At 44.8% G+C, this 15,864-nt stretch overlaps 1 protein-coding gene across 1 annotated transcript in view; it reads right to left on the bottom strand.

The window, feature by feature from the left end:
* Nucleotides 1–8,711: 8,711 nt before the first annotated feature.
* The window catches only part of Fastkd2 (FASTK mitochondrial RNA regulator 2), a 29,712-nt gene continuing 22,559 nt past the window's right edge, over nucleotides 8,712–15,864 (bottom strand). Inside the window, exons 9-11 of the mRNA XM_087903688.1 lie at nucleotides 11,470–11,554; nucleotides 9,747–9,861; nucleotides 8,712–8,908 (exon numbers count right to left, since the gene is read on the bottom strand). Of these exons, the coding sequence (XP_087759814.1) occupies nucleotides 8,795–8,908; nucleotides 9,747–9,861; nucleotides 11,470–11,554 (314 nt within the window). The 3' untranslated portion in view covers nucleotides 8,712–8,794. The remainder of the gene's footprint in view (nucleotides 8,909–9,746; nucleotides 9,862–11,469; nucleotides 11,555–15,864) is intronic.

Genomic DNA, 15,864 nt, shown 5'->3' with positions numbered 1-15,864 from the left:
GATGTTCACCCCTCGGTCCATAAGGATGATAGCATGGGGCCCTTCTGTCACTGTCGTGTGTCACCTCCTAGGCAGCTCCAGAAGCCACCTGCTCTGAGTGAGCCATCGTGGACGCGGCTCTGCCAGCAGCTAGACAACTTCAGTAAGATGCTGTCAGTTTGAGAATGGTAACTTCTGAAAAGTACAGTTCCACCAGATGCCCCAATCTCCCCTGTGCCAAAGATCACGATGAATTTGATCCTCATCACTCATTAAGAGTGAATGTGAGATTCCTCTGTATCACCACGCTCAGCAAATAACAACACTGCGCTGATGTGCAGAAAAGGAAGAGCTGTGTGCTACAGAATCCTCAGGTTTTGAATGGCAGGTAAAATAGTTCTGCTTTGTCCCAGGAGCTACTTCCACGGAGCTTCTTATCAATGGTTACTACCAAGAACTGAAGAATTTATCAAAGTGCCTAAGAATTGCATGGAGGTATTTCAGCACACAGCATGACACGTAACAGTTATATGTAGAAAGCCAAACCAAGCCTCTCGCTAATGATTCTGTATATAACATTTCTTGAAATTTCACAAAGAAGTATTTAATAACTTCCCTGATGCTTTCTTCTATAAGCAAAATACTTTTTCTATAAATCTTAGAAAAGACACTTCAAATACCTACAACCAGGCCAGTGGGAACACTATCATCCCATAATCTGTGACCCAAGGGGTGGCATATCAGATATTTACATTATGATTCATAACAGAATCAAAATTACAGTTATAAAGCATCAACAAAATAATTCTACAGTTGGGGTCACCACAACATGAGGAACTGTACTCAAGGATCACAGCATTAGAACAGACAGGAAGACCGAAGGAATCGAATCGAAGACCCGGATATCAATCCACACACCTACAAACATCTGATTTTTGACAAAGAAAATAAAAATATAAAACGGGAAAAAGAAAGCATATTCAACAAATGGTGCTGGCATAACTGGATATCAACATGTAGAAGAATGAAAATAGATCCATATCTATCGCCATGCACAAAACTCAAGTCCAAATGGATCAAAGACCACATAAAATCAACTACACTGAACCTCACAGAAGAGAAAGTGGGAAGTACACTTGAACACATGGGCACAGGAGACCACTTCCTAAATATAACTCCAGAAGCACAGATATTGAGAGAAACAATTAATAAATGGGATGAACTTTCTGAAACTGAGAAGCTTCTGAAAAGCAAAGGACACGGTCATCAAGACAAAATGGCAGCCTAAAGAATGGGAAAAGATCTTTACTAATCCCACACTGACAGAGGACTGATCTCCAAAATATACAAAGGACTCAAGAAACTTGACATCAAAAGTACAAATAATCCAATAAAAAAATGGGGTACAACCTAAACAGAGAATTCTTAACAGACAAATCTCAAATGGCTCAAAGACATTTAAGGAAATGCTCAGCATCCTTAGCTATAGGAGAAATACAAATCAAAACAACTCTGAGATTCCATCATACATCTGCAGAATGACCAAGATCAAAAACACTGATGACATCTTATGCTGGAAAGGATGTGGGGTAAAGGGGACTGCTCCTCCACTGCTGGTGGGAGTGTAAACTTGTACAGCCAGTTTGGAAATCAGTATGGCGACTTCTCAGAAAATTAGGAAACAATCTACCTCAAGACCCAGCAATACCGCTGTTGGGTATATAACCAAAGGATGCTCAATCATACCACAAAGACATGTGCTCAACTATTTTCATAGCAGAATTATTTGTAATAGTCAGAACTTAAAAACAACCTAGATGCTCCTCAACTAAAGAATAGATAAAGAAAACGTGGTACATTTACTCAGTGGAGTACTACATAGCAGTAAAAAAATGACATCTTGAATTTTCCATGCAAATGGATGCATCTAGAAAAAACCATATTAAGGTAACCCAGACCCAGAAAGACAAATACAATATGTACTCACTCATAAGTGGCTTCTAGACATAAAGAAAAAAAAACAAACCTACGGTCCACAACTTCACACAACCTAGACAAGAAAGAGGACCCTAAGAGAGACATACATGATGCATGGATCTACATAGGAAGGAGAAAAAGACAAAATCTCCTGAGTATATTGGGATTGTGTGGGTCACAGGAGAAGGTATGTGGTGGTGGTGGGGGGGGGAGAGAACAGAGAAAAAACAATTGAAAAAAAGAAAGACTGAGAACCACTGCTCTGTGTGGTTTCCAAGAGATGGGAAACAGGCAGAGGGCAACCTTTCAGAGGTGATGGTTGCTTACATGATCATGGGGATAGTTTCTCAAGTGTGTCTGCATGTGACAAGTACCAAGCTACATCTTAAATAAATGCAGACTTATTATAAACTATTTACACTCTTGTGCAGTCATTTTCTTTAAATATAAAATTAGTACATTCCAGATTATATTAATTTCTATTCTGCCAGCAGCCTATGCAAGTGTTTGCCTCATTACATCTTCATCAACACTGTAATTCTTAAAAGAAAACTAAAAGTCTGTTGATGGCAGTGGTGAAAACAGCTCAGTCATTTGGATGTGCACGTACTCACTAGCCGACTGAATGTTTTCACGATGCTCATCCTGGCTCTGCACCAACGGTGCAGAACACTCGTAAGAGAGGAGTGAGTGCCCTGCATGCACGTGTCAGTCAGCCAAACTCAGTAAAATCACTGCTCCAAACACTGGGTCGATTATCAATAAATTTGCTCAGTCCTTGGAATATGCATTATCATTAGCCACTAGAGGAAACTGATGGGCGCTAAACATTTAAGGAATGACTCTTGGTTTCCCAAACAACAGCATTTCCATCTCACTCAGCTAAATGCACAAAGCTAGACAATGTCCGGTATGACACCACAGCCAGACCTCCAGGGAACCTCCAGAGACACAAACTGTAAACAGTCAATGAGAGGATGTGGAAATCAATGGTATGTCCGGGACTTAGCAGTGAAATTCCTAGCACCTTAACTTCCATCCAGTGTGTGTGTGTGTGAGAGAGTGTGTGTGTGTGCGGGTGCGTGCGCATGCGAGCGCTGGGGCCAGGGCCGTCCACTTAGAGATCTCTAAACTTCCTTGCAGCTCTGACCTTTCCACATGCATCTGCGCACTGATACAGTCTGACAGCTGTTGTCATGCCACTGTGGTTTGTTAATTGGCCAGCTGGGGGAACCCTCAACAATCCTTACAAGCTCATGTCAGCTCACATTCAAACCCAGGCCTGCCTTGCTTCTGTAGACTTGACAAATAACTTCCCCACATGCTAGAGGACATAAAAGTCCACGGAGAATCCTATGCACAGCTACACTTCAAAGGGTTTTTAAGATAATGAAAACAGAATACAAATACTTAGCCATGCCAAGCAAATAGGAAAATGTCCCGTAACTGCTCATCTGGGATGCTCAGGGGTGGAATAATCCCTCCTTGTGCATGGAACCCAAGCCATAGTCACATGAGCAACCATACACATTCACTACTATGTCCCAAGTTAGTGGATAGACAAATACAACGAACAAAATATTCAAACCTGAACAAAAGAAAAAACAGACAGAATTTAGAAATGATATAGCTAATTCCATTTAGCTATATACTTAATTTTAAAAATCTCATGTAATGGTGGAAGAGACAAGGACAAAGAAAATAATCTCAAAAATGGCAAACATTACATTAACTGATAGTCTATCCACTTTAACAAGCATGGGTCACTTTGCATGTTTCTCCTGTTGCAGCCACTTGCAGTGTGCACCGCCCTCATCTGCTTTGTGCCTGTGTGTGACCGCCTGTGTTGTGTGGCTGTGACTGTGCTGTGAGGGTGTGACCGCCTGTGTTGTGTGGGTGTGACCGCCTGTGTTGTGTGGGTGTGACCGCCTGTGTTGTGTGGGTGTGACCGCCTGTGTTGTGTGGGTGTGACTGCCTGTGTTGGGTGGGTGTGACTGTGTTGTGTGGGTGTGACTGCCTGTGTTGTGTGGGTGTGACCGCCTGTGTTGTGTGGGTGTGACTGCCTGTGTTGGGTGGGTGTGACTGTGTTGTGTGGGGGTGACCGTCTGTGTTGTGTGGGTGTGACTGTGTTGGGTGGGTGTGACTGCCTGTGTTGTGTGGGTGTGACCACCTGTGTTGTGTGGGTGTGACCACCTGTGTTGTGTGGGTGTGACTGCCTGTGTTGGGTGGGTGTGACTGAGTTGGGTGGGTGTGACTGCCTGTGTTGTGTGGGTGTGACTGACTGTGCAGGTGCATGTGGAAGCCAGAGGTTAAAGTTAGGATGTCTTCCTCAGTACTTTGTAATATCAAATATGGTGACTGGCCAGTAAGTCCCTAGGGTCTGCCCATCTCTAACCTCTCCCCACCCCATACACATAGACAAAGGCACTACATCTGGCTTTTTACACGGGTATTAGGGATCCAAACTCAGATCCTCCACATTTGCACACCAAACACCAAATCACTGAACCATTCCCAGACCCCTCGTCCATGATTAGCATGCTACCTCAACAATTCTTTTATTTTTATATTTTTATTTTCCAAGTTCCCACTCCCTCCCCTCCTCCCATTCCCTTCACACCCTCCTACCCCACCCCACCAGTTCTTACACGATCTACGACTTGAGAACTTTGAAATGCTATATAGCCACTGTTTGAATGATCTGAAGAATAAACCCCGAGTCTCACAGAGGCTGACAGTAGAAGTATAATCCTCAGGTGTCAAACAAAGAGCTCCCCATACCAGCTTACATGTGACCTATTGTAGGTTCCCAGGTCTTTTTCCCTTTTCTTCCTTGGCATTTCGCAGGGCTGTTTGACCTCTGGCCCCTGGAGATTCTGCACTAGCACCGGCTTGAGGGTAGCTTAGAAAGAACTTGGCTGTCTTTGTTATGGTAATTCCACCTGTAAACAAGGTTGCAGCTGCGGGCCCTACACGCCTCCCACGCCTGCCTCCCCCCCCCCCCCAGCTGATTCTGCCTGAGGCGCTGGGAATGTATCAATCTATTCTACTGCTCCTGATGGGAGGGGGCCATGCCCTTTGGAACCCTTTTGCCTCCTGGTATAAATACCCGACTTGAGTTTAATAAAGGGCTTTTTTGCTCTTTGGCAAGCGAGCAGGTCTCTTGTGTTTGTCTGTTTAAACCCTTAGGACAGTCGTCCATTCTCGTGGCCCTGGTTCAGGAAAGCGCGCTCCTGGATTAGGCCTGGGTATCCACAGAAAGTGCGGAGGCTAACAGATGGCGTCCCTGGGTGGGCACTTAAAGAAGGACTGAAGTACCACGTTCTGCCATCTGTGGATCCACCACGAGAGCCCAAGAGGTAAGGGTCCCCCCACGATCCGGAAACTGGCCAGTTTTATAATGTGCAATTGTGCACATGTGATAAGGGGGTGAATAGCTTGATGTGTGAAGTATGGGTGCCGAAAGGTCTGATCCAGAGCTGAAGGCCAGTTGGCAAATCAGCTGCTAATTTCATAAAGAGACTAGGCACCAGGATTAAGTTGACACTGCACTAGAGACTGCTCAGACTAATTTAAAACTCAGTCCCTGGCTCTCACATGCAGGGAACTTTAATTTTTGCCTAAGAGCACAGGCTGGGAGCAGTTAGCTCCCAGTGGGAATCTGTTCCCAAGGCTACAGGGCCAATGTAACTGATGACTAGCAAAGTAAATAGCCAAGGGCCCAAACAGGTGCGGGCCTCGGGCTGAGAGAGGATTAAAAATATATTTGTAAGTTCTATTAAGAGTTTTTGAGTAACAAAAGAACAGCTTCACAGAGCTTGTCTTTCAGGGAGACTAGAAAGCTCCCATGCATGTTTGAATGCGGGTCACAGGACCATACTCGGTCCCTCACTGGGGCTGAGGTTCTGCAAGGTGCACTTAAAACAGAGAAACAGACTGCTGAATGGTGCAGGGAGAAGCGCAGGCAGCCGCCAGGCCCTGCCTGTGAGTGGCGGGGCCATTACAGACAGGCCAAGGAGGGTAAAAGGCAGCGGTGTGCCAGTACACTCAGCCGCGGGTGCAAACTCGTCCAGGAGGCACGGCCACGCTGACCAGACGCACAGAGGCAGCCCACAAAAAGCGACAATAGCCAGGCCTTGGTGGTACAAAGAATAGTTAAAATCCGCTCGCCAAAACTCAGGTGACAGTTTGCAGCCGGAGGGAGCGGGTCTGTGTCCTGCCCCCCGCTGTGCAGCACAGCTTCAGCAGTTTTAAGTGGAGACTGGGATAGATTCATAGGTTTTACAGACCCAAAAGAGGTTAGCTAAATCTTGGGATGGTTTGTTGCCTAATTTTCTAAAAATCCAAACTGTGTCAGTTTGCATTTCCACCGGTGGCGGAGGAGTTTCTCTTAAGTAAAAGTTATGAGCAGTATTTGATCTTGATCATGTTAAGGGATAAGATAGAGTCAAGAGTTATTTTGATTCACACTTCTCCAATGATTAAAGATGTTATAATTGAGGATTTTTTTATATGTCTTTCAGTCATTTTAAGTTTGTCTATTGAGAGTTTTCAGTTTAGATTTGTTGCATATATGCATATATTTTTATTTTATTAATTGCTGTTTGGAGGACTATTTATGGAGTCCTCATATTTTTTATATGGATTGATGACTGACAAAGATTTCCAAATCTGTAGCCAGATATGTCGATCCTATTAATTATTTCTCTAAATGTTGGCGGGAGGCAATGTGCCCCCATAAAGATAACAATTTTTATAATTCTATCCAGCTGTGTAAGTGCTCATGTACTGGATCAGATAATTATTTTCTGCCCCTGGAAAAGTTCCAGGTGAAGCTAATTCTAAAAGATGTTTTGGGGCTGACCATTCAGCCCAGTTCATACCTGCTATGATGGTGCAGGCCAATAAAAAATGTTTTGAGGTTGGCTAATTCAGCCCAATATTTAGGCCGGTTGCAGTGGCACAGGCCAATAGGATTTGCTCCTTGAAAACAGAGACCTACAGATCTCTATGTGTCCAAGGCTTGCTTGGTTGTAGTTTAGATCCTAAACAGCTAAGCACTTTGCTCCCAGAGACTGACGAGGGGAGCCAATTTCAATGGCGCATGCAGGCAGGATTTGCCTCAGCTAGCATCTGGCAAGGTCCAGGTCGTGTACTAATATACATGGTCCGGACCGGGTTTTGATTTGGGGAAGAGGAGCGGTTTGTGTATTTCCACAGGATGCAGAGCTCCCGATCTGGGTCCCTGAACGTCTGGTGCGGACCGTGAATTCCCCTACTCATAGTCCTGAGGATGAGGCGAGATCAAGAGTTCCCACGGACACGGCGGCGGAGGCGGAGTTGGCAGATTCCTGAGAGATGATCCAGCGCCTGATTTTCCCTTTCCCAGCCTTCTGTCTTGCTCTGCCTTGATCTGCCCAGGCTGCTTGACCCCCTGAGGGGAAAACAGCTACCTCCCCTGCCCTGATTGCAGCGTTGGGAGCTCGTGGCAAAAACCTTGCCAGATAGACAGAATTACCATAACTATTCAAAGTAATCTAAATTCTCGATTGGATGCTGTAGTCGATCTTTACAAACTGGGTGTGGATTTTGACTTCTGCTGGTCACAGGTCAAGATCTTGCTGCTTTTCCTCGGACCCCAGAATACAAATTACTAATTGGCTCTAATTTAGTTTGAATAGTCATGCCGGGGGTCCCATTGGCCGGTGCTGTAGCCCTACTCAAGGGGCTCTATTCTGAGCAAACGTTTCAGATATTGTGCAAGCACTCTCTCTTCCAGGAATGCTTATGTGTATGCTGGAGCGTCTTCATCTGGCCAATGGCTCTCAGGTCTGCCATGGCCTAGCCCTAATAGGTGTTCGCCTTGGAATATCTTTCAGCATAATATCGGCTGAACGCGTTGGAGGATGGCTTTAACCAGAGACGGGCCTAGATCACTGGGCAGGCTTTTCCAATCTAAGACATGGGACACGTCTGGACCTGAGGCGTGATCCTGACGACGGATCCGTATTTGTCCTGGATCCCGGTGACACCTAAGACAGGTTTCTGCCATCATATTTATATATATTTAAAGGGAGACTTGTAGGTACCCAGGTCTTTTTCCCTTTTCTTCCTTGGCATTTCGCAGGGCTGTTTGACCTCTGGCCCCTGGAGATTCTGCACTAGCCCTGGCTTGAGGGTAGCTTAGAAAGAACTTGGCTGTCTTTGTTATGGTAATTCCACCTGTAAACAAGGTTGCAGCTGCGGGCCCTACACGCCTCCCATGCCTGCCTCTCCCCCCCCCCCAGCTGATTCTGCCTGAGGCGCTGAGAATGTATCAATCTATTCTACTGCACCTGATGGGAGGGGGCCATGCCCTTTTGAACCCTCTTGCCTCCTGGTATAAATACCCGACTTGAGTTTAATAAAGGGCTTTTTTGCTCTTTGGCAAGCGAGCAGGTCTCTTGTATTTGTCTGTTTAAACCCTTAGGACAGTCGTCCATTCTCGTGGCCCTGGTTCAGGAAAGCGCGCTCCTGGATTAGGCCTGGGTATCCACAGAAAGTGAGGAGGCTAACAACCTATCACAACACAACTAAGACATCAGCTTTCATTCCATCAACACTAAGGAGAAAAGGTAAACAGACAGCTCCTGGATATCTATATCTGGGCAGTCAGAGGAGCAGAAGACACTTCTGAAACACCAGGTCCACACATCTTCCATCCTGAAGGTCATCTTTAACCTGCCCGGAAATAACACTGTCACAGTAGTCAGCCATCTTGTCCACTGATAACCGAATTCCAGCCTTTATTAAAGTCATTTGTACGCTCCAGTGGGAAGCGGCTCCTGCCTGCTCTACCTCATGCTTTACACAGTGGATCGGTAGTGGGAAGAGCTTCAGGTGAGTAGATCTTCGCCCTCACAAACGCTACTGCATCCTCCATCCTCAGCTTTCTCAGCTCCCAGTTATGGATCTGCCAAAAAAGAAAACAGTTTGTGAGAAAATGATCATACATACAAATAAAAGGACTTTAGAGATCTAAGCATATCAAAGTAGTAGCAAACCAACTTTCAAAAACTAAGTGCCCCCCCATGCAAATGTTCACATTCTAAACCTAGTAAGTCTAGGACTGAGGAAACTTATTAACACTGGAAAGTGTACAACTCCAAAGGCTCTCTACACAGAGCAAACTTCCAGACTTTTAAATGGCACATTAGCAGAAGCCTAGTAATGCAAGCACAGTCCCCTTCAGGATTAAAGTACAATAATGGGAGATTTGAGCGTATACACTTCACACTGTGTGCAGGACCATACATGTAGCAGGTAGATAAAGCTAAGATCATCATAAGGCTCTGAGACCTGAAAAGGCCGTTCAAGAAAAGCCATGACACTGAGGGTCAGAGGGAATCTGATGAGAAGGATCTTCCTCCAGCTCTCAGGGCAACAAGCATGCACTACGGGATCACACACTGGCCCAGAAAACAAACACCTTAACATCATTCCTCGATCAAGGCAATCTTGGAGGTAATTTTATGTGTCTTAAATTCAGTAAGAAAAGGTATTCTTTACCGTCTTCTTCATTACAAAGAGATTAAGGCTGACCATCCCTACTAGATGACAGCACTCAGCTGAGTAGAAGGCAAACCACATACTAGAATGCCCCTGACAAAGAACCACAGATACAATATGAATTCCTGTCATGCTGACGACTCCCCTGGAGCCTAATGGCCACCTTCAACCACAGCATCTGGCAGCTGGGAGGATGCACAATGCTAACACAGGAAACAGTCCATTCCCACTTCCTCTCTTACCAAGATCACATGGAAACCCATTGCTTTCAAATGTCGAATTTTCATAGCAAACAATCCTCTGGGGTGTCTTGAATTCAAACAATAAACAGACTTAGGAACACACAGCACGGCTAACCTGAAAAGAAAGGAACCGAGCACAGAGAGTAACGGGTGAGCACCTGAACCTTGTCCTCACCACGCCCTGCTCTGTCCTTTACCTCCGTTACTCAGCCTCTCTAGCCAATGCAGTGCACGACTACTTTGCAAACCCACACCTCACATAATGTTTTACATAATTATGGACCAGCCTTCTTTAGGAAAGACTACTTTCTAAGGAGGAAAACTTTCTGAAACAAAAACATGCATTGTAAGGGTTTCTGGGACAGTGCTATGCTCTGACCCAAGTACAATCCTTCAGTAAAGCTACCGGCGAGGGCAAACTCAGGAAACCCTAAGACAGGCTCCTCCAATGGGGAATTCTATAAGCAAAGTGGAAAGCTGTGGTTTGAATCTCATCACTCTCTCCTTTCTGGAAGTTCCCTAGGAGAACAAAGAAAAGAGCAAAAGATACTTCTCCCCCCACACCCCCGTCTTCTCCCAGCCACCAGCTTCCAGAGAGAGGAGAGATCTCACACTTACCAGACACCACTCAGCTCTTGCACCTCCCGGCACTTTACACTACCAACTACTATGTCACCATTTCATGTCAGAATAGTAGATTAAAAGGGAGAAATGAGGTTTCAGTAGGGTGAGAGGCTTGCTTAAGGGCAGCTGGGTAACAATACTTAAGAAGACACAGAGGAATAAGCCAGATGGATGCAGAAAAAGGAAAAGACACAGAACACTGGGTGAATGGACAGGGATGAACTGAACAGGTAAGGGTGTGGATCCTTACAGCTTGTTCCTGCTCCTATTACTCTATGTATGTGCTTGTCCAGGACAGATGCAAGTCTCCTGAGGCAAGAGAACACATCTGGCTCATCGTTGTGCACCCAACAGGCCTAGCAGAACCTTTTACAAAGACTGACACAGGTGTGTGGGAAGGACCCACGATCTTATGCTTCTACTGAGCAAGCAGGATATTCTTTCATGGCAAGATATCATGTTTCTTCCAGAAGCACATTATATGTAATGTGAATCGGGGAAATAACTTGGATTAGCTTCAATGTGCACCAATCCACAAATAATACTAACTATAAAGCTATAAAGAAAGGACCAGGAGGAACAGAAAAAGCATTGGGTAGTTAATTTGTGTGGATGCCTTAAGTTTACGATCACTGTATTACCTTGGCTGAAGTTTATACCGCACTGATAGCAGTTTTAGTTATGTGGGGCTTTTTTTGGGGGGGGGGTTGTTTTGCTTTGTTTTTCGAGACAGGGTTTCTCTGTGTAACAGTCCTAGCTGTCCTGGAACTAGCTCTTGTAGATCAGGCTGGCCTTGAACTCACAGAGATCCACCTGCCTCTGCCTCCCAAGTGCTGGGATTAAAGGCATGTTCCACCACCACCCAGTCAATAGTTTAAGTTATGTTAATATTGTATAACTGAACTGTTGTCTTTTATACCAATTTTAAAAGACTGTCTGGTTCAGCAGACATCCCAACCCCAATCCGCTGTATTTAACCACATGCAGCAGATATACTGCAAGCTACATACAAGCATAAGGTCTTTTTGATACTGCTATTTAATATGACGTCTTTCGTCACTAAAATTTTAATTCAGAATGCCCAGTCTATATAAACTACCTCTGCATGTTTGTGGCAGAAGTTGCATCTACATCGGAAAACGAAAATACTTGAGTCCTGTTATTATCCATTCTGATTTCAAAATCTGAAAGAAATAAAAAAAAATGATATTAATTTCTCATACACTGCTCAAAGTAATTTTTATATATCAAAATGATGGGGGATTCCCCTCTGTATGCTGTGAAAATGTTTTATTACCATTGACTAATAAAATCTAATGTCAACAGTGCCAAAGAGGACAATAACAGAAGTTAAAATAAAACTAATTAGTGGCAGACACTAATCCAGGGATTTTACACGCAGAATTTCACGTATTGGTCATAAAATCTGTGTACTACTGTTGTTGCCCGTTTTAGACAAAGAAACTAGGGATGGTTACATTCCTAAAGTTACTGTACTAGGAAATTACAGAGCAAGAATACAAAGACTAACAAAACCCAGTGTCCGGTATAGGAAATCTCCTCAGGTCAGGGGAGTCATAGATTCTCAAAATAAGACCCTTGGTTGCCTCCTAGGACTTAAAGGTAAGACCGTATTGCTGAAGCCACCACAAGCTTCAGATATAGGACTAGAGAGAAATCTAGCTAGAACTGACCTGCAGGCTCCTCCCTAGCTCTCACACTATCCAAGCACCTCATGAAAGCTGCCAAGGGAGAAAAGCAATCAGTAGTCCTACCCAGATGTGAAGCCTGCGAACCACAGCAATAGTGACCAGCACAGCAGACAGTCCCAAGGGAGCAATAGTGGCACCTCTTTCTTGGATGCAAGTTAACACCTGTTTAATTGGACTTAAGATCTGCTCAATTGGAGAGGATCCATGCCTGATACTATAAACCCAACTACTGTTGCTGGTGAGGTCACAGACAATAGAAAAGAATCTACTGTCACTTTAATTTCTAACTGCATCCTAAATGCTTATCCTTAGCACTGATAAGGGCAACTCTCACTTGTCAGCAAAGAAGCTTCCATCTAAGGAAGGAGAGACTCTCAGAGAGCCACAACTGGTCCAAATGCCCAACCCCTACAGGGCAGTCTCCACATCTTAAGGCTTGGGAAACATTTCAGGCGAAGGCACAGAAAGACTGTAAGCGCCAGAGGAATGTGGCATCCGCTGTGAGTAGTGTCTTCTACACGGGACAGGGACACTACACTTAGAGGACCTTAACAACATGGCCACCCAGAAAAGACCAGTGCACCTCCACCATCAGCTGACATGCCAATATGGATGGGGAACTATCTCACAGGCCCTACCCCTAGATGAAGATTCCAGGAATTAATAACACGAGAGAAGACTGAGTCTTACCCAGGGAGAAGCCTCACCATTTGTTATCTGGTGTGGGAACCCAAAATGGGAGCCTATTCCACCTTGTCTGAAGGTCAGAGAATTCGAGCTTATTTTTGCTCTTTCGAAGTTGCTGACAACAGGTGTGGCTACAAAACAAGAGATTCTGACCTAGAGTGTGGTTGCTTGATGTTTTGGACATTAAGATGGCCTATAGATTGGTGTGGGAGAATTGTCTGTATTCTGTCAATCATGTATTTTAATAAAACACTGATTGGCCAGGCAGGAAGTATAGGCGGGTCAACCAGACAGGAAGTAGAGGCGGGACAATGAGAATAGGATAAGGCTAGGGAGGAAGAAACTCCCTCGGCCACTCCTGCGCAGATCACTGAAGAAGCAACATGTAAGCTGCCCCTGCTGGAAAAGGTACTGAGCCATTATGGCTAACATAGATAATGATAATGGATTAATATAAGTTACAAGGACTAATAAGAAGCCTGACCCAATGGGCCAATCAGTTTATAACCTTATGGAGTCCTGTGTGTAATTTCTCTTTGGGATTTGCCAGCTGTTGGGGTACTGGGCGGGACAGAAGCCCCAACAAGCCGGCCCCCCGTCATGTTACATATGGCGCCAACGTGTGGATAACAGAATCCACAGAAAGCCTGAGAAAGCTTGGGAAAGAATAGAGTAAAGCATGTTTTGTTGGTAGCAGCAATTTCTCGGGTTTGCTCTGCTTGCTAGAGGTAAGCAAGGCTCTCATCTAAGAGAGGCTTCCTGACTCAGCTTTAGCTGCAAAACCCTGCAGCTCATTAAGAGGTCCTGCCATGAAACACCTAAATGGTGTTGATGAAAAGCTGAATGCATGCTTTTCGGGTTCTCGGCTGTAACAGGAAAAAAGCTGCGCTGTTTTAAAATGCCGGTTTTCTGGGCTGTCCTGCCAGGGCAAACTCTGACTCTTTTAGGCAGGCAGTCCGACTGAGTGTGGTCTGTGAGCAGAATACTACAGCTTGCTTGCTACCAGGGACCTTGAAACGTCATAGAGTTGTGGCAGTAAAAGGCTCCAGTGGTACCCCTACCATGAGTCTGGAAAGCTAAGGAATGAACTGGATCTAGCCATCAAAGCCACGGCTCTCCATACTGCTTAGTAAATTAAAGACTCATGTAGTCAGGAAAAGAGAGATATACAGTAAAGAGAGATTCAAAGAGGAAGAAAACCTCTTCATGGTTTACAGTGTGTTAAAAATATATGTAGGCTAAAGGTTAAAGTCATTAAAAATAAAAAAGAAAGAAAGGGAGAAATAGGGTATGGTGGTACACACCTTTAATCCCAATGCCTGGGAGGCAGAGGTGCGTTGACCTCTGAGACTTTAAGGGACAGAGGTAGTTGACCTCTGTGACTTCAAGGTGTGGTAGCACACACCTTTAATCCCAATGTCTGAGAGACATATCTCTGAGTTCAAGGTGTGGTAGCATAGGCCTTTAATCCTAGCACTGGGGAAGCAGAGACGCGTGGATCTCTGTGAGTTCAAGGTGTGGTAGCAAACACCTTTGAGTCCAGTACTGGGGAGGCAGAGAAGGAAGGATCTCTGTGAGTTCAAGGACAACCTGGTCTACAGTGTTATTCCAGGACAAAGATATACAGAGAACCTGTCTCAAAAGTTAAAAATAAAAATAAAAGAAATAGAGGTTAAAGTTAAGCCACACAAAGATGGAAAATACACAGAGAATCTTGATACTGTGTGTTATTATGCTCTCTTTGAATTGTTTGAATGCTGAGGAAGGAGCAACAGCTGCTAAAGGACTGTTGTTTATAAATGCTGCTGAACTAACCCAAGATAGGTATTTTGAAAATACTTTGGCTTCAAAATTGAAGTCAAAAGGTATGCTACTTTGGAGAAGAGATTCTGCTTTTGTTTCCACAGAAAATGAGAGGCTCTGGATTTATTCAGAGTTAAGAAAAATCCAGTTTGAACAAGGGAGGCCACCTGAAAAATCTCCGACAGGAATAAATGGCCCAGATGTCTGAGTTCTACATCGATAACAGATTCAAGACTGTCGCCTAAGATGATCGAGACTCACAGGATGCTCCAGACGGGACTTGATTATAACCCTAAATTTTCTTTAGGTCCCCATAAGATTATCAGTGCCCCCAACCAGCAGGAAGTAGCCTGAAATACTACGCCCACATTCCCAACAAATGGACTATGGGTATTTTCCTTTGTTAAAAAAAAAAAAAAGAGGGAAATGGTGTGGGAGAATTGTCTGTATTCTGTCAATCATGTATTTTAATAAAACACTGATTGGCCAGGCAGGAAGTATAGGCGGGTCAACCAGACAGGAAGTAGAGGCGGGACAATGAGAATAGGATAAGGCTAGGGAGGAAGAAACTCCCTCGGCCACTCCTGCGCAGATCACTGAAGAAGCAACATGTAAGCTGCCCCTGCTGGAAAAGGTACTGAGCCATTATGGCTAACATAGATAATGATAATGGATTAATATAAGTTACAAGGACTAATAAGAAGCCTGACCCAATGGGCCAATCAGTTTATAACCTTATGGAGTCCTGTGTGTAATTTCTCTTTGGGATTTGCCAGCTGTTGGGGTACTGGGCGGGACAGAAGCCCCAACAAGCCGGCCCCCCGTCATGTTACATATGGCGCCAACGTGTGGATAACAGAATCCACAGAAAGCCTGAGAAAGCTTGGGAAAGAATAGAGTAAAGCATGTTTTGTTGGTAGCAGCAATTTCTCGGGTTTGCTCTGCTTGCTAGAGGTAAGCAAGGCTCTCATCTAAGAGAGGCTTCCTGACTCAGCTTTAGCTGCAAAACCCTGCAGCTCATTAAGAGGTCCTGCCATGAAACACCTAAATGGTGTTGATGAAAAGCTGAATGCATGCTTTTCGGGTTCTCGGCTGTAACAGGAAAAAAGCTGCGCTGTTTTAAAATGCCGGTTTTCTGGGCTGTCCTGCCAGGGCAAACTCTGACTCTTTTAGGCAGGCAGTCCGACTGAGTGTGGTCTGTGAGCAGAATACTACAGCTTGCTTGCTACCAGGGACCTTGAAACGTCATAGAGTTGTGGCAGTAAAAGGCTCCAGTGGTACCCCTACCATGA

This window comes from Myodes glareolus, chromosome 1, assembly GCF_982192425.1.
Source record: "Myodes glareolus chromosome 1, mMyoGla1.1, whole genome shotgun sequence".
Taxonomy (NCBI): domain Eukaryota; kingdom Metazoa; phylum Chordata; class Mammalia; order Rodentia; family Cricetidae; genus Myodes; species Myodes glareolus.
Note: the sequence above shows the minus strand (reverse complement) of the source record. Positions and strands in the feature narration are given on the sequence as shown.